Source organism: Paramacrobiotus metropolitanus, unplaced genomic scaffold (assembly GCF_019649055.1).
Source record: "Paramacrobiotus metropolitanus isolate TYO unplaced genomic scaffold, Prichtersi_v1.0 Parri_scaffold0000358, whole genome shotgun sequence".
NCBI lineage: Eukaryota > Metazoa > Tardigrada > Eutardigrada > Parachela > Macrobiotidae > Paramacrobiotus > Paramacrobiotus metropolitanus.
The window spans coordinates 13,262-38,575 of record NW_026570578.1 but is presented as its reverse complement, the minus strand read 5'-3'; the positions used below and the strand labels follow the sequence as shown (position 1 = coordinate 38,575).

The window sequence follows — 25,314 nt, the reverse complement described above, 5'->3', positions numbered from 1 at the left end:
GGGCGCCCAGGTGGCGACGCCCATGTCGAACCTGTCCAACTCCAACCAGGACGGCGGCGTGATGAGTCCGCCGCCGCCGCAGGGCTCTCTGCCCGGGACGTCGGTGGTGTCGCCGGCCAACACCCTCATCAGCCTCATGTCGCCGCCCTCCGCCAACTCCCCGCTGGCCAACAATCCGCAGTTCGGGCCGCAGCAGGTGGCCGTCAAGGAGTGGCATCTGCAGGTGGTCGGCGCCGACGGCCGCTCCAGCACCGACTCCCTGCGCAACCATCTCATCCACAAACTGTACGTAATCATGCCGCTGTTCTTCTTGATAGCATATTCTCCAGTAGAATGAAATCACTGACAATAATTCATCGTAAATTAAACACTTATGTCCTGTGTCTGTCAAGTGTGTATTTGTTGTAGATATATGCATTTAGACACGATGTAAGTACGCAGCATCCGAAGAAAAAAAAAGACTTCCTCGGGCCCAGCATCTGGGACAAGCCCAACCCCTACGAATCCATGGCCGCGGTGGGGGGCCCGCACGACTTCAAGCTGGAGTACATGGACCTCGACGAGTTCCTCTCCGAGAACGGACTGGGCGGGCCCGCCCAGGGCACCAGTACCGGCGGCCACCACGGTACGACAGTCAATTATTTTTAATAATTTAATTAAAAAATTATAGAAACATATTTAGCAGTTTCTGATTTTTCCGAGTCGGTTAATTTCTGGCATTTCCAAATAAATGAATTCTTATTTCTTATTATTTTGATTTTTCTAAAAATTAACCAGATTTATTAGATGCATGTTGTTTAGGTTTTTCTCTCCTGTATTTTATTAGGACATATGTAGGATGTTTATTAGCTTTACTTGTAATTTGCAACTAATTACAGTAAATGTCTAATTTCATATAATTAATAAATTAATTTTCTTTGTGTTTTTAGAATATTAATATGATGATTTAAAAATGATTTAAAGGGCTACTGATAAGAAATAGATTTGCGAATGCGTTGGTAATCCGAATCATTGCGAATAAGTAGCTGCTGTTATTCTCACTCAAAGCGCCATAGCGCAGTCGCTTCAACAGCCATGCTATAGCATGCTGTTTGGTTTACGTCGTTTTGGCAGCAATTTGTGTAATTACAAAGGTCGGTGGTGAGGCGTGTAATTAACGTCAATACGGTCTGCTTAGGTGTGGCCGGCCTGGGCAGTCCGCACGGCGGGTCGGCCTGCTCCAGTCCCAACCAGACGCACATGGGCGGCGGGGCCGGCGAGGACAACAAGGTCAGCAGTTCCACCGGCTCCAAGGAGCGCGAGTCCCCGGGAGGTAAACACAAGTGTGCCCGCTTACCTGTACAAATACCCTGTCTCAGTGCGCTCTCCTCTCTGGCAGAAGATCTCCCCGGCGTGCCGCACGTCCTCAACAAAGACTCCCTGCACATGGGACCCGACATGAATGGCGGTACGTGGCACAATAAATCCCATAGCCTTCGCACATGTTTGATTCATAATCCTATTGACTTTTCTGTATAACGGTATTCATGGATAAATCTCCATTGACGTCGCGGTATCGGTTTTTTTATGGTGTTGCTGATGTCTTAATTTTGTTTACACTATGGGTCAATTTAACGGATTACTGTACTGTGCATATACTCATATTTTCACGACGTTCACGGTATCAGTGAGCAAACAAACCAGTCATTCAGCAATTAGACATTACAAAAAGTGCGATTAAAAACTCTTTTACTTTGCATACGTATTAAGCTTTTTGTATGAAAATGCCTACGAATGGAAATAGCATTCCTGGAAATACCGATATTTATTGTATGCATTGCTGACTGCTGAGACTACCGAACGATAATATAAGACGACGATAAGAGAGTACGAAAAATGAGGGAAGAAATCAAAGTAGTAAGGAAATAATGTAAGATATCAAATGAAAATCGAATATCAGAAATTCTTGTTATAATTTCGTGAAAAGTGGACGTTGTTTTTATTAGTTTAAAAATCCATTTTTGTTGATTATTATTGTATTGAAACTAATAGTTAATTGTTGCATTTTTGCCCGGCAGATATGGCCATGGCCCCCGTACCCGGCTCCACGGTGAACTTTGACCCGCGGCGCCGCCGGTTCAGTGAGGAGGAGCTGAAGCCGGCGCCGATGGTGAAGAAATCCAAGAAGCAGTTCGTGCCCGACGAGCTGAAGGACGAGAAGTACTGGGCGCGTCGGCGGAAGAACAATCTGGCGGCGAAACGCTCGCGGGATGCCCGGCGCATCAAGGAGAACCAGATCGCCATCCGGGCGGCCTACCTCGAGAAGGAGAACCACAAACTGCGCGAACAGCTCGATAAACTCACCCGCGACAACATGGTCATGCGCGAGAAGCTGGCCGCGTCGGCCAAGATGGATTTGGGCAAGAACAGTGCACACTGAGGTAAATTAGGCAGTTTCTTATGGGCGTCGACAGTTATCTTCTCGATCCTGTCAATTTTATTACATTTCTAAATTTGTAACAGAATTTCTGAATCGTATTAACTAATAATTCACAGCGCCGTTTATTCCTGCGAATGTTTTAATTATTGTCGAATTCATCGAACAACAAACATTACAGTAAACCTTTATAATATTCGTTGACGACCATATCGATTTTTGGAAAAATTAAACTTCGAGCCAAATTAAATTAAACAGCTTTGTATTGTAATAAATATTGCATAATTATGCAGTACAATTAAAAGCATTTTTAATCAGTCTTTTTATTCCGAAGTATTTTGTCAAGTTATTCGGGAAGAAAAGATGCGAATATATGAATGTAATTGTTTATTTTTAATGCTATAAATTTTTTTTTTGTTTTTGCGTTTATGTTTTATTTTACGCGGTACAATTTTAGCTTTAATTTTTGCAGGACACATGCCAGCCTCTCCGCGTTTTCATACTGCTGAGGAAATCATTTTACCAAAGTTTTTCTAATGGGCCTTAAAATGTACCGAATGTCAGTGTTCTTTGAGCCGCCGCCGCAGTTTGCCGTGTGGTTGTGTTTTTATTCGGAGTGTTGTCGACGTACCAACACACGTACCCACTCTTCCCGTTTTCCCCCGCGAACGCTAATTGCCGAGACGGACTAATTGTTTTTGTACAAATAATAATTTTCGGGAGAAGCGCGCTCTCCTCTTGTGTTTTTTCCTGCGTGGACGGCGTTGGAGCTGTGTGCGGGAAGTGGATCACTCTGGTGTGAGGCAGGATGGAGTCCATGTTTTTTGTTACTTTGGGAAAATCGTTCTGCACCGGTCGGCTGAATACTGGGTGTATTCGGCCGCCGCTGAAACAAGTATTACCATGATCTCAGTAGACGTCGATGGCGACGTGTTTGCTGCCGCTACAGCGTGGTTTAATGTGAAACCGGTGTCCGTGTCTTTTTCTGTTTTTTTTGGTGTTTGTAATGTAATGTTGGCATAATATACCGGTAATACAGTATAATTATACGGCGCTTTATTCTGTCTTCTTTTTCTGGCCACTTTTTCGCCGGTGTTTCATCGAAGTAATTAACGAAAATAAAATTATACGATGCGGAAATGACACACTAGAGAAATATTATTCAAAGTACACGAATAAAATTAATCCGAGCATCCATCACAGATCTGTTAGAAAGAATCAGGTGAAAAACATTTTTCGCTAAAAAAGGAAACAAAATTTAAAACAACGCGCGTTAATACTGTACCGAAATACCACAATCGTCGGGTCAAAAACATCTAGTATAAAAAATGAACAGCGCAAAACATTTTTATCATCCCGACAGTTACCGTTATTCCGAATTTATTTTTTCGAGAGCTTCGAGGGGGGATGCTAGTTTCCGGTATCATCGGCCGTTTTCTCCGCCATGAATTCGGCCGCACACAGCCACTCCCCGCGCCCAAAGTCGCCGTCCGCACGCTGGCCATCGACGACCCGCTGACCCCCGGCATCCGGCAGATAAGGGGTGTGGCGCGCCGGTTCTGCTTGACTCCCGTCCGGTTTGACCTGATCCGCCACTGTTAAGACACCATAAACTGTAAACCATGTAGATCTTTCCGATCGCGAGTTTTATTAATTTTACAGTCCAATAAACAATCTAACGCGTTAGAAATTTAGCAGGATAATCACTGAATCGCAACGTATCGCCATTCTAAGATTTTTCTATTTTTACCATCGTTGATTAAAAGATATGCGCGCTATCGATATCCGTGAAACTGCAGGTGCAAGGCATTTTCCGTGTTTTACCGAGCTCACGAAAAAAAACGGGACACCACTGCAGACAACTTCAGCTATACGCCTTAAACATCGTAAAATTCTCCCTCAAAAATTTCACTATCAATGCTAATATTCAAAGAATTTCGAAACAACTGCTGTGCGAGAATTCAGAAAAAGATTGAAATTTATCAAACAAAATTTTCTCTGCTAATTCGCACCGAAATAATTCAGCAGTGCAATTATGTACAGATAATCGCTCAGTCTGTCTACCTCCCAGAGAGTCGCGCTGTTTGGAGCCGGCAGAATGTGATTGCTTAGCGCGCTAATCGCATTAAGCACTATAAAAAGTAAGATGTAAAAAAGTAAGAAGAGACAGTTAGAAAAAAATACCCCATTAGTTGATAATTCCCAACCTCCTCGAATTTTAAAATTACAATATTCTCGAATGAGCTGGATTATCTCTCAAAAAGCAGTGCGATATTTCACAAAAAATTAAATTAAAAATTCAGCTCTTTGCCTCGAAATAAAATTGTAGAATGTGCTACAGACCAAGAACTATCACGCAATAGTTAAGCAAAGTTTTGTACTTTATTGGTAAAAGTAGAGAAATTTTTATAATTGTGCCAAGTTGGCTTGACGTTGCAACGTACGTTGCAGCATGATAGCTGGGAAAAGGCGCACTGCAGGATCGAAACCTGGTCGACTTACCTTTAATACCCAACAACTTGGCCACACGGGGGAAATGCGCCTTCACGAAGGCATCGTCGAATCCGGAACGCTTCTCCAAAACCCCTTTCGTAAAGGGAAATGGGAGTTTTTTATCTATGACAGAAATTCCAAACCATGCAGATATTTCTGAACTGGAGTCACATAATACTTACTGTACTTATTTTCGATAACGATTAACTTTATATATTATCCGTTTAGACATTACATCGATTCAGAATCGAAATGGCTACAACCAGACACGACTGCTTTAAAATTTATGATGGTGAACTAGAGTTCCCGTTTTGACTTTTCGTGAGTTTTCGTATCATTTTCGTGCGACCTCCAGATGAAACAACCTATCGTCGCTCATTACCTATCGATCTATTCACCAGCGATTATCTGCTTATTATTTAAATCAACTTAGTTTTACAGCGTTCATGAAAAACATTGAGTTTTGAGTCAATATCGCCGGATCCCTACATTCGCGAAACGGTAAAAGGCGAAACAAGAGTAACCTTCATGACTTATTTCTGCCTCTAAGAAATCCCTACCTAAAAAAATGTTAATATTCAAATAATTTCAAAGAAATCGAAGCATGAGAATTCACAAAAAATCGAACTTTTTCCATACAACATTTTAATGTGTTTAAATCCAGCAAGAATAAAATTATTATTAAGTATAATTACTTCGAAATTTAAATGGATAAACGCAAAATTGTGAATGGTGAATAACAGAATTTAGCAACAAAACTAAATAAAAGTAATTCGAAATTTAACTCATTAACTGGATAAATTTCGAGTCGCTAATTTACACAAAAAAATCAAATAAAAATTTAAATTGCGTTTATGACACTGTCCACTATACTCAAGGTCAATAAAGTTGAAAACTGGTAATTATTTGACTCACCGGCTTGCATTTCCGGCTCCACAACCTCAGCTAAGAGCATCTTGACTCCCGTAACAGCCTTGTCGTTCATACGGGCATTACATGTTCTGCAGTAAGAAAAAACAACTATCGCTAAAATCCAACACGTGTGAGCATCATTGCTCCATTAAACAAACTAAGCATGCAAAAGAAAAAATTTGCAATTTATGTGGAAGACGTGCATGCTTTACACATTTTATCCCCAACACGGCCATTTCCAAAGCCACTATACTACGATAGCTGTTTCCATTTTTTTAATTTTTCCATATTAAAATATCATGGATAGGCAAACTGCGTTTATGGATGGAAATGGATGGGGAAAATAAAAAAATGGGAATTTAGATTGTAGGATAAGAATGACGAATTACTGCGTTTTTACAAGCAACCAGGCTGACAAAATTAAGGAAAAAACCACCGGCACCTTTGTTTGCACTTCGCGCCGAATTACGTCAGTTTTAAAATGCTAGCATAAAAAAATGTGTGAAAAATTGCCTGCTTCGATCGAAAAGCTGATTGATCCCCAAGTAATTTTTTAAGCCAAAATACGCAAGTTCTTAGATCTACATTTAATATCTTTATTTTAGAAATGGAGCACGCAATTTGGCAGTGATTAATTAAACTCTAAATTATGCTGGGAATTAAACGTAAGTCAATAATTAAATGATTCAACACAATTAAATGATTAATTCAATTAAAATTATGGCAATTTTGATTATGCTGGAGCAGGATTAAAATTTTGTAATTTTAATTAAGCTTGAGCATAATTAAAATTTAATTATACCGAAGTCATTTTTCATTATACCGAAGCTTAATTATGAGTCAAATTAAGAATAATATTATAAATCTGCTTAATCAAAAGGAAACTGAATTTTAACTATGATGAGCAAAATTAAAATTGCAAAATTTTAATTATGCTCCAGCAGAATTAAAACGGTTGTAATTTTCATTATGCTGATCATAAGTAAAACTGATCAACTTTTAATTATGACGAGCTCAATCATAATTATAAGGAAAATAATTATGATGAATTTAATATTCACTAGAATCTGGAATGGAAGGAAATGGGTTTAATCCAAATATTATGGAATGGAAATGGGTGGAAAAAACGGTCAAAAATTGGGGAATGGGTGCGATATGGAAAAAGCAGAAATACGCAAGTTCCGGTCTCCATTGTCTCTTAGACCACGGGTACAGATAAATTCTTGCTTCCGGGCAGGCTTGCACTTACTCTGGCAAAGCCGCCATACGGTTGACGTCACCCCGAACCGGGATGGCCAACACAATCCCACCCAGTTCGTTTGGTGCGCCGGACAAAATCGGATCGAGAACCTCACTGGACGAAAATTCATCCCAGATCTACGAAGCAGAACAAGTTCTTTCATTATACAAATTATTAGGAAAATAGCAGGAACAGACTACTGCTACTTTTCTATTAATCCAGATAATATCCTACAACGCGGTGCGAATAATAATAAAATTAACGGTTTTCTCATTTGTTAATGTACGTGGCAGCAGCGCCGTCGTGAGGCGCCTCCTCCCTTCCGTCCCCGAAGGAGAAAACGGTGGGCCGCGAGCTGGCGCGAGAAAATGGAACTGGCGCTGGCGCACCGAAAATTACAATAGAAAAGTGACTTTTTTGAGCCACTTTACTACGATTTCTACTATTTTTTGGCCATTTTGAACTGGTACAGTAATGAATTTTATGACTACAGGCTCGTCCTCTTGTTTTTGATCCCAGTACAAAGAATCCACTCCAGAAATTGCTCGCAATCACATCATACACTTATCCGACTCAAATCTCGTAGCTATTGCCGGTAGAACTTCCGCTTGGAAATTTCATTACAAATTAACAATAACCTGATCGTCTGAATGAATGTACAAGAATGCCAGCGGTGGACAATAATTAAAATGATACCCAATTTAACTGAATGAATTATTTACTGAATGTAAGGCTGGTTATAACGCATAGGTAATGCGCAGCCAGCCAGCCACTGCACTACAGTTATCACGACACTAATTGCTACTCGTACAATTTTTATTCCGCTTTTTCATATGCTTACTTTAAATTTTTCCAGCAAGCGGCGCGAAGTTCCGCTGGCTATTTCCTCGACATATCCACCAGCGGCAGTCGGTTCTGTAGAATTAATACAAAAATGTTGTTTTTCTTTAACAACAACAAAAATTCGCAGCCACGTGCAACGATTTGCACACTTACCTATTTCGATGACGACCAGATGAATATATTCTGCAAAAAATGCAAACACGAAGGATTAGGCGCAAAGGAGCATCCAGCTGAGCCGATAACGCAAAATATTGTTGTTAAATTGTAATAGAAAGTCGCAAAATTTATCTCCCTACATTATCGGCTACTCGTATGCCTCTCTATATATAAAGTTACCGTAATTATCGAATTTGTGCCCCCCCCCCCTGTAATAATAATTACGGCACCCGGTGCCGTAATTAAATGTTAAGCCTAATAAACCGGTAATCAGACGGTAATTTGCGTTTTTAGATTTTTAAACGCTAACGACTTTTTCACTTACAATCGATAAACGGGCGTAAAAAAGGCGGTGGTAAATGCTGGCAAATATTAACTTCCAGATACCAGGATTTTGCAAGCAAATTGTGTAATTCCGTAATGCTACTACTTCCTAGCTAACCATATGCCCGGTAACTACTGCGCTCAGTTTCGGTAGAGCAGGATGCGCTGTTGTTTGGAAAAAATAATGATCCCTTCTGAAATTTAATGTTTGAAAAATAACGGCCCGTTTTAAAATTTGGTGCTTGAAAAATAAGGGCACCCCTCCCCCGAAATAAGCGCACTTCCCCGAAATATTCGAACTATTTGCCGCCCAGTGCGGCAAATTCGATAATTACGGTATTCAATTAAGCTAAAGAAGCTATGGAAAACACCGGCAGAAGAAAAACTCGTTGACCATACGAGAAACGATTATCTCACTTCTAGGGATACCGCCCTATCTCTTAACTGGGTGAAATCAAAGTTGCAGATGATTCACATTTTATTATTAAAATCAAATAATTTACAATGAAAAGAATAAATGAAAAGAAACTGAGAATTCAACACAAATTTATATAAATAAATTAAACACAGCCGAAACATAATTTTCAGTGTTTTTATTACTTTTATGTTTAACAACAGAAAATTTTCGGGGAGAACTGTTATAAATAATTAAAGCTTTAATTTCATTCAAAATCGCCCGAACACTTTTTGAACTACAATCATCTTACTACTTTACCATCTACGCAGCATATACATACTAACGCAATTGTACACCTATACAGACGACTTACTCCCACTTTCTTCAGAGTCTCCCAGCTGGCCGGGTTGCTGATGCGGACCTGCTGTAGCCACAGCCTGCAAAAATTTCGATTTGTAGAGTTTTCATCGGGCAATTATTAGCATCCCAAAAATGACCACCACCCCGTCTCTTTAATCCCTGTTTGGCTACATAGTGGCACATCAATAGGCGCCAGCTTTAATATTGCTACCATGCCGTAATGCACATGAGCGTTCTCCTCATGGTTAACATGTATTTCTGTAAAACTCATTCTCTATTTACTGCCCGTTTAATTTTCACGAAAACTTCAAAGCTGAAAAATTTAATTAAGGAAATTTAATGAATTCCGGGCTCGAGCAACTGCCCGGAGGGATAAAACGGGAAAACAGTGCGCCGGGACCTGGCGCGAAAAAATGGAGCTGGCGCTGGCGCACCGCAAATTAAATTAGAAAAGCGTAGAAAAGTGGCTTTTTTGAGCCATTTTTTACGATATTTAACTTTCGAGCCATTTTCGAAATGGCGCGCGACTAACCTTAATATTTGACACTCCTCCACCCACTTTCCAGCTGGACAAGGACAGTGCGGCCGGAGTGAGGCTAGATACCGGAGGCAGATGAGTGACCGCTGACCCGGATCCGAATCCAGATTTTTCGATTTCTGGCAATTTTTCCACGGACTGCGGAGTATTTGGTGATTTTGCAGCAGTTTCCGGTTGTTTTCCACTCTGCGACGCTTTCGGGGTTTTTTCCGTCAGTTTTGGAAGTTTCGGCAATTTCTCCAAAGTCTGTGGCGATTTTTCCGTGGTTCCTGTTGTCAGGGACTGCGACAAATCGATTCCCTCGCGATTGAAAGCGCTGCCGCTGGCTTTGAATGGATTTTTAATTTCTTCGGCTTTTTGTGGGCTCTCTCGTCTCGTGCAACGGGAGCGGTTTCCGTCTTCGGTGGCGTTGCCGTGACGTGTGGGCTTTCTCGGGCCGGTTGTCGAGCCGCATTCTCTGAAAATCACACAAAAATGCCAAAATACTGCTACAAAATTTACAAGTAAAATAAGCCCCTATTAATCAAATAAATCATTTTTTAATTAATAACTGAATAATTTACGGTTTACCAAAAGACATGGAATTTTGCAACCGAAACCGATACGTCCGCAAACAACCGGAATAATTAGAGGTATATAGGTTTTGATAAATATCATAATTATACTGATTTGTATTCTGCAGTCGCTTACAATTAAAAAGCAGCAGTGAGACGCAATACTAAAAATTAAAGTTATCATTAATACACAGTAAACAGTAAAATGAATTATTAAATATACGACCAATTACGACCAACCGTAAACAGCAAATACAGTAAGAAATCTGAAGACAATTTTTGAAAGAAAAGTAAAACTCACTGTTTTCCATTTTTATCTCTTGCAGTCTTGCTGATCTGGTAACTGGTCTGGATTCCCAAGGAAGTTCGCTGCAAAAACACCACAAATTTCACAACCTATAACTTCTGCACCGTGACACGAAAAAAGTGTTAAAATGGCAGCAAATCGTGAAAATAAATGCTTTTTTTTTCACAGAAATATCAGATAGAGTGAGAAAGTAACGAAAGTCATGCAGGAACTGGTAAGAGCAGAGGCACTATAATTTTCATTACGTTCAGTGTTCTGATTGTTGGGTTCGCGGACGACACCCGTCACGCTGTGGACCACGGATCCGCAGAACTCCTCAGCTTCTTGACGGTGAATTTGGCTAGCGAACCGCAACAACTATTATCCTGCAAAGAACAGCCGTGTGAGAAAGCAACCCGAGGCAAACGGCGGGCAGGTGCGTTTACACTGGCGACCGTGGCGACGCTGCTCGTCTATCCGAAAAGGCTGACGACGACCTGCTACGACTCCGTCGCTGTTAACGTCGCATCACGAATCCCAACACAATTCTTATACAGGATGAAATTATAGCGGATAACTTAAATTCATGAAACACGTCTGGAAGAAAAAGGGCCAGTGAAAAACTGGCAAATGAAAATCCAGAATCAAGAATGTTTTGGATTGCGATTGGGTCGGTGGCGGGGTGAGCCGAAGCTGATAATTATGCAGTTCGGCTCACTACGCTACTAATGTAGATGATCATGGAGAATACCCTGTATTCTAAGAGGGTCGAACGGTGATAGACTACAGGGAAACGACAAGCACGAGCAATATTTGGTTATGCCATTTGACTCATTTCCGCTCCCAACTTGTGGCGATGAGAAATCGAACTACGAAGTTTGCTGACGAGGTAAAAAATCCTGGTTCGGCTCCCATTTTCCATCCCGCTCATTAGAAAGATTGGTCGTGATTTGAATAAATTTCGGGCGCAATGATTTGATCCATTTTTATCTTATTTTATCTGTTTCAGAGATCCATATGTGATATTGCCCGCATAATCGGTGATTTTAATCTTTTACAGAGATCGCTTTATCTGATTTCTGATTTATTATCATTCATAGCATGAATTTTGAATTTTTAATGAGCTTTAATTTAGCCAGTGAATGACTGAATGTGGTTGAATTGTACGTATTTGTGCATCGTTATCGCATGATCTGATCGGTTTTATCACAGCAACCTGCGGGCTGTATGACTCGTTAAATGAGCCGCGTGAAGAAAACAGACTGAACCATAATAAAGTCACGTGGATGCGTGGAGATCCGACCGCAGAACGCGCGTGTGTGTACGAGCAGTGCGCGGAGATTGTAATCGACCATTCCGCGTCACACTCATCACTCGCACAACACTGGTTGCAGGAAACGATTTCTGGACTACTGTTTCCTTGTTTTTGACCCTCGCATGACAGTATTGTAGCATATTGAGAGTTTTATTTTGTGTGGATGGCAGTCATGACACGAATCTTGATGGAACGCGCGAGCGGAATTTTTCATTGTGTCATTTCTGTGGAGCAGAGTTTTGGCGTGTCTTGTTGATTTGTCTCGGATTCACTCGGTTGAGATTTGAAAAGGTGATTTCTGGTAATTATTTAGATGATTTACAACTATCTTGGCTCAGAATTGTGCGGTTGCTGGTTGTACTTAATTTGTTTATTTTGATTTTTATCCCATTTTGCCTTTTGCAGTGGAACTTCTAGTCTTATTACTCTTATATTTACTTATTACAATATTCCTTATCGTTTTTATCCTTTCATGGCTTCGTTTACGTTCCTAATAAAACCTTAAATTTTCACGCGATTTTTCTTCCTTTTTTTCAGTTTTTTATTTTGGTTTAAGATGCCGATAAATGTTTATAACAAAAACAGCAGAAATCGTGGCTGTAAAAAGCTACGGTTCGTTTATTTGTTTCTAAATTTTTTTGTAATATTCTTCGCGCATTTTTATACTTGGTGTGTATTTGTATTGGATATCACTTGTTTACTTCCTTAATGGGTATTTTTGTGAAACTGTGAATTTTGTAGGTGTGTAAGTGAAGAGGAGTGTTGAGGATGGCGGAGAAGGTGCAGAATCTGGCGCAGGCCATCTACGCGGAGTTCGAGAAGCTGATGGGCAAGTACGACGAGAAGGTGGCGGACGGGCTGATGCCGCTGATCGTCAACGCGCTGGAACTGCTGGACGCCAGCTGCGTGGAGAACGAGGAGCGGCGCGCCGAGGTGGAGGTGCTGCGCGAGGACAACGAGCAGCTCATCACGCAGTACGACCGCGAGAAGGCCCAGCGCAAACACTTCCAACAGGTCCGTTGCTCCTTACTTTCCGATTTCTGATGCAAAAATATTTGAAAAAAAATCCATTTAAAAAACTTCCGACTTTTGCAAACATTTTTCTGTTGTTATTCTTGAAATGCCTACTCGGAAAATGTGGGGGCTGGCTGATTTTCCTTAAATTGTTTACAGTTTTACTGGTTTTCTTAGACTTTTCTGTACTGTACATCGGAAATTTTGTTTTCATTCTTTACACGCTGTTATTTTTTACTTGTTGGTGATTTCTCGCAATATGGAGATAATTTTTGAAAGAATTTTGTGTTGTTTGTGGTATCCGGTTTTTTTCTGTGACTGTAAAAACTCACAGTTTCCGGTGCTGTGTATGACTAATATTGCGCAGATTCTGTCTTTGTTTTTTCTTAATTTTGAGAACGTTTTTGGACAGTTTCATCTGTTACGGGTATAATAATCTGATAACACTGATTTTTTGCAAATAATACTGATAATATTGATTATGCAGAAAGTGGTGGAGGTGGAAGACTCGTTGGACGAGGAGAAGCGGCAACTGCAGGAGAAGAGCGACAGTCTGGAGGCCATTGTCCGCATTATGGAAGTCAAGTCCAAGAGCGCCGCCGATCAGGGTGCATAATTAATTCCGCCGCTTTACTCTGCCATTATAACGATTTAATCGATTCTTCTAGTGATGCGTTATGAAGAGAAGGAAAAAGAAACCCGTAAAGAATATGACAAACTCCATGACCGATATTCTCAGGTGCGACAAGGAATGATAAAAATAATTCGGCATAAATCTGTCAATAATTTCGGATTAATGTTTTCTTAAATTCAGAAGAAGTGCTCTTATATATCGCCATCAACGGAAAATGTGCAATAGTTTTTAGCGATGAGATTTATGAAAATATTGGTAAAATAGCAGTTTATGTTGCGGAAATTAATTGATGTTTATTTGGAAATGTTTCGAATGAATGAAGAGATTGATCGAGGTTATTACATTTATGTCAACATTGGCTTTTATAATGTAGCTGTTCAAGACGCACGTGGAGCATCTGGAAAGGACGCGGTATTTACTCGGCGCCAATAACATGTATGCAGCGGCATTGTAGCGGAGAAATGATTGGCACGCGCTAATGTCAATGTTGGTCTTGTTGTATGATGCGACAGTGACGAGAACGGCTTCGTGAAGGAGCCGCTGTCCTCGGCCTCGCAGGCCTCCGAGATCGACATGGACGACGAGGATGTGGAGGCGCGACTCGCGCAGCGGGGCCGCCAACTACTCAACTCCATGGAGCAGACGGTGCGGGCGGCGCACGCCAGCCCGGGGAGCGTTGCGCCGCTGCAGAGCGCCAACTTCACCAACATTCTGCCCAGGAGGTAAATTTGGATAGTGTCCTTATTCGCTGGGATATGTCTGTAAATTGTAAGCGAAATAATTAATAGAATTAATTTAACAGAAATTTTCAACGAAAGCAATCCTTCATCTGCCAATCGTGTTGATTTGAAAACAACTTCAACAAGAATGTATTCTGGAATTGATTTCTTGTGGAATATCTGTTTCTGTAAATAAACTGCATAGAGCAATAGTTGCTGTAACTAGAGAGATGTCTAATTGTTAGGTGCAAAGTTTTGCGGTTTTCATGGGTGGATTGTGCTCGTGCGTCATCGACATTTTAATGTCTGGTTTTCAATGTCTCATGGTCTTGCAGTTTATTTAAACTTCCATCTGTTTTACACGTATTTTTTTGAATATATTTTTTATTTTAATCTATGGATTATATTTTCTAATCAAAGCCGGGCCAGGAACCTATTTTTTAAAACTAGGAGTTTGCTCAGCTGTGTGTCATGATTCTTGTTTTCTCCAAGTGTTTTCCGTTTAGAATTTTTTTTTTAGTGCAAATAGTAATAACTTGCAAAGTTATCTACATAAAAAGAAATTATTTTGTGCAGATTTGTCTTTATATTTTTACGGCAGCACTCACTACTCGTACTTACCAGACACACTAGTTGGACATGCCGTTGCTCTACGATTTCATACTTCGGCATATGTCGCGAGAGCATAACTTACTGTATACCACAACGTTTTTTTTAATCACAACGCCCCTACAGTCACTGTGTTTCCGACAATCACCGAAATCAGTTTGTCGCGCTGGCTTTGCTGTTTGCAGTAAGACCGTTAGAGTAAATAAATCTGCGTAAATAAATTTGCGTTAAAATTTTTGATAATATGTAGGAAGAATATTTTACGGATACAGAAATTAGTAATAAATTTTGTGATGGTAACTGTTGGTAAGACTAAGATTTACACATGGATTAGAATGTATCGAACATGACAGTTGCCAGCCCAACTCTTGTTTTCCTCTGATCCCACAGAATGACATCGTACACGGAAGGCGACATGTCAATGGAGCCGGATGACATGGAGCTGGGGGGTACGGTCTCGCTTCCTGTCTCTTGCTTTGACAAACACTGGCAGTGTAATCTTGCAGAGCGGGATGAGAAGAAGGACGTGGGATCAGGTCAGTGGCATGATGATCCCTGTCTTGCCATCGATCGCGAGGCAGACGGTTAATATGGCTGTGTTGTGTGTGTGAACAGATACGGAGGAGGAGGGCAGCGGTGATGCGCAGGGCGCGGTGCCGACGGAGCGGACGGATGCTGATGGTAAGACGGTCGGGGATGGGGGGATAACCGGGGATAATGGGGGATGGGAAATGAGAATAGTAGGACGCGATGTGCATTCGCGGTGCGGGTGGTTTAAGTGTGGGTTATGGCCTGTCGAGGGGATAATTAAAAGCGTATTTGCTGCTGTGGAGTCACAGGGTATTTGTCAATGTGGGGGTGCGAAATTAAACATTCAACATGTTTCTATAATACTCTGTCGAATGGTTGTTCGTATTTTTTTCTTTAAAAGTTTATAAAAAATAATCAATTAGGATTTATTCTCTAATAATCTTCTAGCTGGTTTTGAAAATTCCGCCTAATGAATTAGCTTTATTTCGAAACAGTTTAATGGAATTTGGGAAAAGGTATTTGTTGAGTTTCACGGGATTATTTTGGATGTCTGGATGTTTTGGATTCAAATTAACGGAAATATTTCTCAAGATTTAATTCGAAAAACGTTTTAGCTGATTTTTTTTTAAAATGTTATTTCGTTTCTGAAAAAAACGGGATGCGATAATTTAATAGTATTTTTCTATATATCCGCAAAAAATAGCGATAAATAATCTGTTCCTTCGTTTTTTACTACGGGATTTGGGAAGTAATGATTGAATAATTGCTTTTCTTGAATGGGCCAGTTGTATTTCATGTTTTCTGATATATAAAAAAAGCCTATGTAAAATAGGTTTGCGTGTAGGTTTTTCATTGTTTGAAAATTATTTTTAAAAAAACCAATACTTGAAGTAGAAGTTAATTTCTTCATTGTTTATGTTGGTTTTTCTAACATGGTTTGTTGTGCGTGTGTCCGAGTGTGGGCCCGGTGTGGTGGGAATGGGGTCGTTGTTTGTTGGTTTGGCTAACCTTGTGCTTTTTCATGTTTGCTAACTAGCGGCCAGTGGGCGTTTCCCCTTTGGTAAGTCTGTTGGCAGTCATGCCTGTTCTTGCATGTTTAACATAACATTGTTATTGAATCATCAATAAACCGTTTTACTGGGATTTACAGCCATCAGCCGCGAGATCGAGGAACTGATCCGGGAAAACAACGATTTATTAGCCACGAAGTAGGCTGGATTCATTAACTGACTGATTACTGCATTAGTTTGCTTCTTTGAAAATTCTTGGAGACTTTTTTAATTAGCCGGCTGTTACAGGAATGCCTTGAACGTTGTCAAGGATGATCTCATTGCCCAGTTGGATGAATTGTCCAGGTATATTGTAGTTTTTAGCGTATTGCTTTGTAGTTCTTATTTATTGACCTTATTGTGTATATTATTGATGGTTTTTTGACTTTTGTCGTTTTTATTTATGGGCGGCTGTCGCTCGTTAATTACTTGGATAAGGGTGTGTAGTGGCGTAGTGTTGTGGCTGAATAGTCGCATACTGTATAAACCGTATTCCCTGCATAAGCGTTGATCAACGTCAACAACGTTACTTGGTGCTTAATTATAATTGTCGCATTTACTCGTAGTTTTTACAGTTTTTAATATTGCTAGGGTTCTGTAGTTTTTCTTGTTTTATGCATGATTTGCGAATCATTTTTTAAAGTTCGCATTTGATTTTATATAATTATGTAATAACAGGTTTACCGTCCGAAATACTTGTTTGTTCGTTACCTAAAAATGCTGAGTCTGCAGTGCTGTTTGATGTTTATGTTTTTGATAAAATTTTTTACGCATTACGAGTTTTATTTTGAACCAATTTGATCCCGTGTTTAAAAAGCTCATCTGGGACGATTCAGGCAGAAATTAGAAGTAAAAAATTAAACTCGTAAATAGTTATGTGTTTTTCATTCAAAAAATTAATTTTCGACTTATTTTCCTCGCTTATTTAAGTTATGGACATTTTTGGGGCAGGATGTTGATTATAATGTTGTTCTTTCCATAAACTACATCACTAACTCGATGTGCGTTTTGCAGTGAGAAGGAGATGTTCCGTGAAGAGAACGCCTCGCTGCAGGAAGTGAAGAACAAGCTGAAGGAGCGCATCGTCAACCTCGAGGACAATTTAAAGCGAATGCGTGAGCACTACGAACTGAAGCTGCACGAGGCCAGTCAGGACGATGAGAACGCCCTAGTGCCATACGCGCAGCAGAAGCGTTTCACGCGCGTGGAGATGGCGCGGTTGGTGCAGGAGAAGAACAAGTACAAGGAGCAGCTCATGGAGTTGCAGGACGAGATGCGCGCCAAACTGTCGCAGAATCAGCGCGTCGTCATGCAGCAGCGCCGCGGCCGGTCCGGCTTCTTCAAATTGTAAGTGGCAACGTGATGAATAGATGTGAAAAGGTGTCAAAAAAAGGCCGGTTGGAAAACGAGTAATAGAATGAAAATCGCCGCTCGGATTGTTTGTGTTATTGTTATTATGTTAAAATGGTACTGTATTGTGATGGCTCTAAGATGACCTGCTCAACTCTCACAATGGTAAAGCATTTAACGATTATCGAATACTCGGGTATTATGAATTGTTCTTTCGTTATGTTTTTTCTTCAGTTCTCGATAATTTTTCCCTTTTTCGGTAAATACAGTAAAGTAGTAATTAAGCCAGTAAGTAATAACGAACCACAGTTTTGCTTCTGTTCATAATTTTCATCGGCTGCGGTTGGACACTACTGTTTTATAATTAGTTGAGTAAGGAAGCGTGTACGGTTCAGTGATGCTGGCTGGATGTATCATAATGTAGCTTTCGTTTTCAGCTTCAGCGGCCTGTTTGGGAGCTCCGGCAGCCGCGAGAACAGCGCTGTCCGCTACAACAACGACCACACCCTCCCGCCCTCGCGGGGCGGCGGCACCATGTCCCCCTCGCAGCAGAGCACCGCGTCGCGATCGCCTCCCGCCTCGGAAGCGGCGCCCATCGACACCGCCGACGTCGTGGACCTCCAGGAGCATTATAAACGGTGAGTACAGCATCTTATTCTTTGCATCACGTAGTTGGCATTATTTCTGCGTTGGTGTGCGTTAACACGCGGTTTTAGGATTGCCACGGTGGCGGAGAATGCCGGGACACCGCAGAAGAGCCCTCCTACCGGCGGCCGGGGATCCCGTGGGTCCATTTCAGGGCGATCAGCCGGGAAGGAGACGCCGAGTGGGCGTGTGCAGGCGTTTGGGTGGAGTGTGCCGGTCGTCGCGGCAAGCGGAGCTGGCAATGTACTGGGCAGTGCTGTCGTCCCGAAACCTCTCTACTCCCGGCCACTGGTGGAAAAGGATCCCGATATGAAGGTACGCGCGAAGTGAATAAAATGGATTTCGTAAATATTTACTAGTAAAACAGGTGACATTAAAATTATGTAACTAATAAACAAAGCATGTAAGAAACGTAAACATACATATACATCATTTAAAGACTTAAGTCTTTACAACATTTACCACACGGTAATGTATAATGCTTGTTACAATGTTTGCGAGAATTAAGATGAGAAGAAGGCGGGTGAAGCAAGCCACTACTCTACGTTTGTTTGGTTATAGATTTGGTGCGCAGTGGGCATTCAGCTGCCGCCACGCACGGTCACCGCCGCTGCTGAGCCGGGTTCCGATGCGCTGCGCGAACAGGCGTACGCGGCTGCATCGTCCGTCATCTGGATCTGCAGTTCGACGCACTCCAGCGGCAAGGTGACGGTCATCGACGCCAACCGGCCCAACGATGTGGTGGAGAGCTTCCCCGTCTGCTCGTCGCATCTACTGTGCATCGGTTACGTTCCAGGTAAGCCCATTAGGATGAATAAAAATCAGGGAGAAATCGGCTTGGCATAGTATTAATAATTACATTTGTTCTCTCGTAATTAGGTAAAAAATGTAGTTTCGGATAAAAATTGCGAATTACCCGTTGGTTAGGTACAGCGACTGGGTTTTCCAGTACGATGATTATATTGTGAAGTTATGGTCAGTTTTTATTGTGCGTTTTACTCGGTTCGGTTGCTGGATGAAGTTATTTCCGGTCAAAAATTTTACGTAAATTTATTAAATTTATTTTGCAAAGTGTTTTCGTGATGCCATTACGAACTGCTTAACGAAGTCGAACTAGTCGAATTTTAATGCGAGACCTCCGTACTACGATATTATCATTGTACGATAGACCAGCTTTTCCATGTGTATAGTTGCTGATTTAAAGTCGCTGTTGTTCTATCAAGCCGTTGTGTACATACAGGCGCTCACGACGACGTGGAGATCCCGGTGCCGTTGGAGAAGCCGGAAGCCAGTCCGGAGAAGAAGGCCATCGAGCATCCGCTGATGAACAGCGGCGGACGGGGGCGCAGTGCGGATTTGGGGAACATCCTCTTCGTGTCCTGCGCAACGGGATCGTCGCCGCCGGTCAAGAGCGTCACCAGCGCAGCGGTGGGACACACGACGAGCAATGCACTGCCCAGCGATGCAAGCGGTGAGTTTCATTGCGAAAGTCAACGCCACCAACCGAGTTGGTTCGATCTGTATAGAGAGTAAGCAGCAATAAACTGAATTTAATTGTGTAATACGAGAAAAGTAATTCAAGCTCAGCAATATGGTAATTTAAAATTTTCATTAATATAATCAATATTCAAAATAAATGTACTTGTACTCCTGCTGAATTTAATTTTGAAATGATTGACCTTTGCGAGAACTAATCCAGAAGTCTTCACCGCGAAGTTGCATCTGTTGTTTCGTTTTGTTAGTGGAGAATTATTCGTCCAGAAAAACACAGCGACTGCGGTAACAATGGTGATTGTGTTGTAGTGAACAATGCAACAACGGATCTGTCGAGCGAGATGAGCGCGACGTGGGATCCCAGTGCGGAGAGCACTAGTGACCACATTCCCGTTGACTCCGATCTGGGCCGTGCCCGGGTGGAGGGTACCATCTGGATTGGCAGTCAGAATCGCGGGTAACATTCGACGATTGTATTGGAATAGTTTTGCTGTATGTCACCGCTTCACTGAACTTCGACGTCTTGATGCAGGCTGTACATTTATCATGCGTCGCGGATGTATCGCAAACGCCTCAGCAAGGTGGTCCTGGACGACGCGGTCCTCTGCATTGTGTGAGTATTGTACCAGGGCGAAGTATGATTAACGGGGAATGTATAAATAATTATGACGGCATTACTTTATGGTTCTATCCAACTGAAAGAAGCCAGGATGTGAAGCTATGGATGAACTGGTCGTCCTTAACCTGTTCTCTACAAAGTAGTGCTCACTGTCCTGTATGTAATTATCGGTGTGGTTTTCGTAGAATAATGGCTAAACAGGGGATGGAGGAAGAGAAACTGACCGCAGAATACATTGAGAATTGATAGCAATAAGCAAACTAACGATGTGATATGCTTTTTTAATTTTGTTTCCTTTCTATGAAAAACCTCACTTTCTCGTGTCTGGACAACAATTTTTGATTTATATAAAAACAATTTTCCAAGCTGTAGAACATGTTATAAGCAATGAATTTTTTAGAAACGCAACGGCTTTAATTCTTCTTGTAAGTGAATTTCCCTTAACTGGCACGAGAAATTGCGGTAATGAGTATACCTTGTAAAAGTGTTAGTACGTTAACATATCTATATGTGACTATATGTGATTGTTGCTGTATTTGTAAAATAAAGAACATAGGATTACATACGTACTCAAATAGCATCTCAATTTTCCGATATACTGTAACTAATGAATATCCTCGGTATTAAAAATATTAATATTTATAACCGTATCTATACGTACGTATGGGCATAATATTCGTATGATATATGTAGTATCTTCAGGTATGTAAAAATGCAGTCATATAACATTTCTGTTTGAGTATAGAAGTATAGAGAATTTTAAGTGGCAGTTTAAAATCTGAAATTGTCTGTATTTCGGTAGACATACGACGGGCCGCGTGTTGGCCTCGTTGGCGGACGGGCGTGTGGCGGTGTTCCGGCGGGTGCAGCCGGGTGGCTGGTGGGACACGACCAACTACCACCTGCTGAGTCTGGGCCAGGCCGACCACGCCATCCGCGCCATGAGCATCGTCCCGCCGCCCTATCCCGACTACATCCCCGGCATTCGTCGCAGCCCGGGGGCGGCTGGCAGTGAGCAACGGGACTGCGTGTGGGCCGGTTGCCGGAACAAGATCCATGTCGTCGATCCCCTCTCCATGAAGATCCTGGTAGGTGGATGTGGCCGAGAAATGGCTCGTTAAATGGTCGATAAAGTAGCAGTTTGTCGTCCGCTTTGTGCATAGTGTGTAGAGTGGATTTCGGTCGTCGTATAGTAGTGGCTGTGAGAAACCGATGTCCGTTAAAGCGCGAGGTGATAAGTCCAAATGCTTTGCTTCTGCAATGAGCAGTTCAAATAATTAGTTTAGTATTTCTCGATGAAGATTTTACGGCTATAGACCTGAAATTTTTTGTAGAAATATTATGTGTTTGTGGCCAGCTTGATGTCTGGATTGCTGCTGCGCTCAATTGGGTTTTTTTTATTGAATGTGTACATTCGGTTAAATTACAGTAAAAAAAATGTTGTAAAATGTAAGTAATAGTATAATACCGACTGTTTTCGGTGTTACAATATTATGTCATTGTTAAAAAAATGTTGGGAAATAACTGCCTGTCTTTGATTTCTGATTAAGCGACGCGATGTGTTGGGGCTTTGCAGAGCAGTTTCGAGGCGCATTCGCGGGTGGACAGCGCCATCCGGCAGATGGTGGTGGTGGGGCAGGGCGTGTGGATCTCGCTGCGACTGGACAACACGCTGCGTCTCTTCCACGCCCGCACCATGCAGCACCTCCAGGATCTGGCCGTCGAGCCGCTCTGCGCGCTGGTCGCCGGTAAATATCCATTTTAGTTACGGTTTTCATGTAATCACGGTGGAGAGTTGTCAGTGTCTAACCGTCAATGCAGTAATATGAAAGTGATGAGTTATTCTGTTCTAGGTAAGGGTCGCTTGGGCATCTCGCTGGTGCGTATCACGGCCATGTCGGCCTCGTGTCGGCGCCTGTGGATCGGCACCAGTACCGGCGTCGTCCTCTCCATTCCCCTCAGTTTTACCCCAGGTAAGACTCCATTATTATTTCATTTTTTTGTTCCATTATTATTTTATGTTTTGCAATTTTTTTCAAAATTTTATACATTTTTATCACTATTTTTATGAATAATTTAGATGCTAGCAACCCGGACAAGGAGTCGGCGGACGTGGCGAAATGTCTGCCCGGGTGCGATGACACACTGGCGCAGGTGTCCTATCACGGACACCGGGAGGAGGTCAAGTTCTTTGTCTCCATCCCCGGTACGTTATTCGGCGCTGCTCCCGTTGGACATCAATCCGTAACGCACGCATTAATGATTTTTAAATTGATTGCTCAATGCAGGAACGTACACACCCGGCGGGGCCACGCCGGCCAGCAACGACCCGAAGGCCAGCCAGGAGGACGCCAGTCTGCTGGTGTCCGGGGGTGAAGGCTACGTGGACTTCCGCTACGGTAAATTAACCAGATAAATTCATTAGATTTATTCAGTAATAAATAGCTAATGCAGTGCATTAAGAATGGTAATGTACAAAGCAGCAGTCTGCGTGCAGTAGTGTTGTAGTGTAATGGCTTTTGCGTGAGTGCGTGCGTTGTGTGTGGACGGCTCGTTAAAATTGTCAACCTTATTGTGAGTTATTGACAGTAGTGATGTGCTGCTACAGCTTCCTGCTACCTTACTTACTATTTACTAATCTTCCAAAACTTTTACTTACTATTACTTACTATTAACCCAAAATTTTTCAAATACTTACTATTGCCATTTTTCACAATCAATTACGTACTAATTATACTAAATAATTTATTTTAATTTTTAATTTAATGTTATTATCATATTTGGGATAGTGTTGTGCTACTAAATAAAATTAAATAACGGCCATTTACTTAGTAAAAGTCCGCCTAATATTAAAAGTCTAGTAAATAGTAAGGTTTTGGAAACAACGTAAGTAAAAGTAAGTAAATGTGCAGACGGAATAGTAAAAGTAAGTAAATATTAAGGTTCAGCGTTGAATAAATAAAAATCATTTACTAAATTATTTACTAAATCGTTTTATCAACGTTACGGAAAATCGGCGTGTCCGCCGCCGCCACTCGCAGGTAAAGTGAGTGTGCGCAGTAGTCGGCTGCCAGCCTGCCGCCCTCAAAGCAGCAGTATTTATTTTTCAGTATGCACCTGTATAGCTCGATTAATGCATAAGAAATTTATTTGCACTATTTTCAGTAGTCTGTTGCGCTTTGAAACTAACGCAATTCGAAACTTTCAATGCTAAATTACATTTATTTAGTAAATTTACTTTAATTTAGTAAGTAAATGTCCTTGGGAAAATTGAAATAAAAAGTAAAAGTAAGTAAAAGTCCCGAAAAATTTTGAATAGTAAGTAAAAATAAGTAAACTTTCAAAAGCCGATAGTAAAAATAAGTATATTGGCAAGGACTTTTACTACCCAACACTAATTTGGGACACTTGTGGATTTCATGAAGGAATCAAAATGTACTGTACTTTATGCGAATCTATGGTCTGTAAAGGCAAAATCTAGCAGTACAAATGTATTGCACAATCGGCTTGCCAGGCTGCTGTTGCATTGCAGTGTTTCAAATTCTTATAATAATACGTAACGTAACCGCAGTTTCGGGTTGGCGGTACATTGCGTTTACGTGAACAGCAATACCACCGTCTGTTAAGGCCGTTGGCGCCAACTTTAGTATGCAACGCCGTTAATGATGAACCTGCCTCAGTATACCAACGAGTTTTTCATCTGGTTATTTGCTAAAATTCGATCAGTAAATGAATTAGTAAATAACTTTCATTTAGCGGTAGCCAAATCTTACTATTTACTTACTATTTACTATTGTAGCTGAATATTTACTTACTTTTACTAATTCTGCATGTAAAACTTTACTGTTTACTCCACATTTAATTTTAGGGAAGCTTTTACTAATTAAATAGCATTTATTTAGTTTTATTTAGTAGCACATCACTAATTGACAGTGTGCTCATAATGAATTTGTTTTTTATTAAAGCGTTTTGCAAGGTAATCCATTCCATTTCCCGATAATGTCTTATTCTTCACAAATGCTAGAATATTATCGAAAAAAATAATTTGCTCAGTTGTAATTATATCGATAATGATTGTACTGATGTTTAAAAAATGTTTTGTGGTTTGACCAACCGTAAATTTACTTTGATGAAAACAAAATTCGTCTGTGTTGTACAGTCTGTGACAATACCAGCAACAAAAATTTCCTTTGTTGGTGATGTATGGAAACTGTTTGCAGATGATAGTGCGGAGAGCGGACTGGAGGATTCTCCGGGCGGCAACGCGGAGCCGCGCAGTATCCGCTCGCACCTGATCGTGTGGCAGACGCCGACCACGCCTACCACCTCCGCGCCCCGATCGTAAAGGGGAACGAGGGACACCCCTTCCCTCGCCCGGAGGGCGGCAGCTACCAGAACAGGCGCAATGCAACGGACAGCCGTGATGGTCTCTAGTCGGTGACGCAGATTATGCAAGGGATGGTTTTGCCAGTTTATTACACTGACCTTTCGTTTATACGGCTTCCAGTATGGTGTTCACAGTGTTTGTTATCGTGTTCATAGTGCTTTTACTTGTCTTTTAGCTGGAGTTTCTATTTGATTTTACTGATTTTATGCGTTTCTAAATGGATTTTTTATTAGTGTTTTTGTTTTTTTGTGGTGGTGCTTTTCTGTGGATTGGCGAATTTGTGATTGGTGTGTTGTGTTTTTCTTCGGGAATCGTGATTATGGGAAATGGAAACAAAATAAATTTAACGATAATATTGGAAGACATTTAGAAATATTTGTTTCGCATGGTGCTTGCTACAAAATCCTCAAAATCTGTACCTTATACAAG

General features: G+C 41.3%; 3 protein-coding genes across 5 annotated transcripts; 2 read left to right on the top strand and 1 right to left on the bottom strand.

The window, feature by feature from the left end:
- The first annotated feature begins 44 nt into the window (after positions 1-44).
- LOC129602199 (thyrotroph embryonic factor-like) lies at positions 45-3,503 on the top strand. The gene is made up of 6 exons (XM_055501177.1): positions 45-285; positions 409-625; positions 1,178-1,312; positions 1,379-1,447; positions 2,058-2,420; positions 2,889-3,503. The coding sequence occupies exons 2-5, from the start codon at positions 508-510 to the stop codon at positions 2,417-2,419; spliced, it is 684 nt and encodes a 227-aa protein (XP_055357152.1). The 5' UTR covers positions 45-285; positions 409-507; the 3' UTR covers position 2,420; positions 2,889-3,503.
- On the bottom strand, positions 3,464-11,261 carry LOC129602198 (uncharacterized). The gene is made up of 10 exons (XM_055501175.1): positions 11,238-11,261; positions 10,535-10,602; positions 9,674-10,136; positions 9,155-9,218; positions 8,058-8,087; positions 7,903-7,976; positions 7,071-7,198; positions 5,825-5,910; positions 4,919-5,032; positions 3,464-4,011 (listed from the first exon to the last, which is right to left on the bottom strand). Exons 1-10 carry the CDS (start codon positions 11,259-11,261, stop codon positions 3,827-3,829), a joined length of 1,236 nt encoding a protein of 411 aa, XP_055357150.1. The 3' UTR covers positions 3,464-3,826.
- A 148-nt stretch (positions 11,262-11,409) lies between these two features.
- Positions 11,410-25,258, top strand: LOC129602200 (C-Jun-amino-terminal kinase-interacting protein 3-like). 3 transcript variants are annotated; one of them, XM_055501178.1, is made up of 25 exons: positions 11,410-12,125; positions 12,576-12,848; positions 13,336-13,456; positions 13,517-13,587; positions 13,856-13,917; positions 13,995-14,204; positions 15,201-15,259; positions 15,317-15,346; positions 15,426-15,491; positions 16,378-16,401; positions 16,492-16,549; positions 16,640-16,696; positions 17,405-17,737; positions 18,178-18,378; positions 18,457-18,700; positions 18,947-19,181; positions 19,626-19,856; positions 20,189-20,336; positions 20,412-20,492; positions 21,301-21,586; positions 22,075-22,246; positions 22,352-22,471; positions 22,579-22,704; positions 22,787-22,897; positions 24,719-25,258. In XM_055501178.1, exons 2-25 carry the CDS (start codon positions 12,603-12,605, stop codon positions 24,841-24,843), a joined length of 3,417 nt encoding a protein of 1,138 aa, XP_055357153.1. In that variant the 5' UTR covers positions 11,410-12,125; positions 12,576-12,602; the 3' UTR covers positions 24,844-25,258. The 3 variants fall into 3 exon arrangements, with proteins under 3 accessions (XP_055357153.1, XP_055357154.1, XP_055357155.1); XM_055501179.1 differs by having other exon boundaries at positions 11,410-12,135; XM_055501180.1 differs by lacking the exon at positions 16,378-16,401.
- The last annotated feature ends 56 nt before the right edge of the window (positions 25,259-25,314 follow it).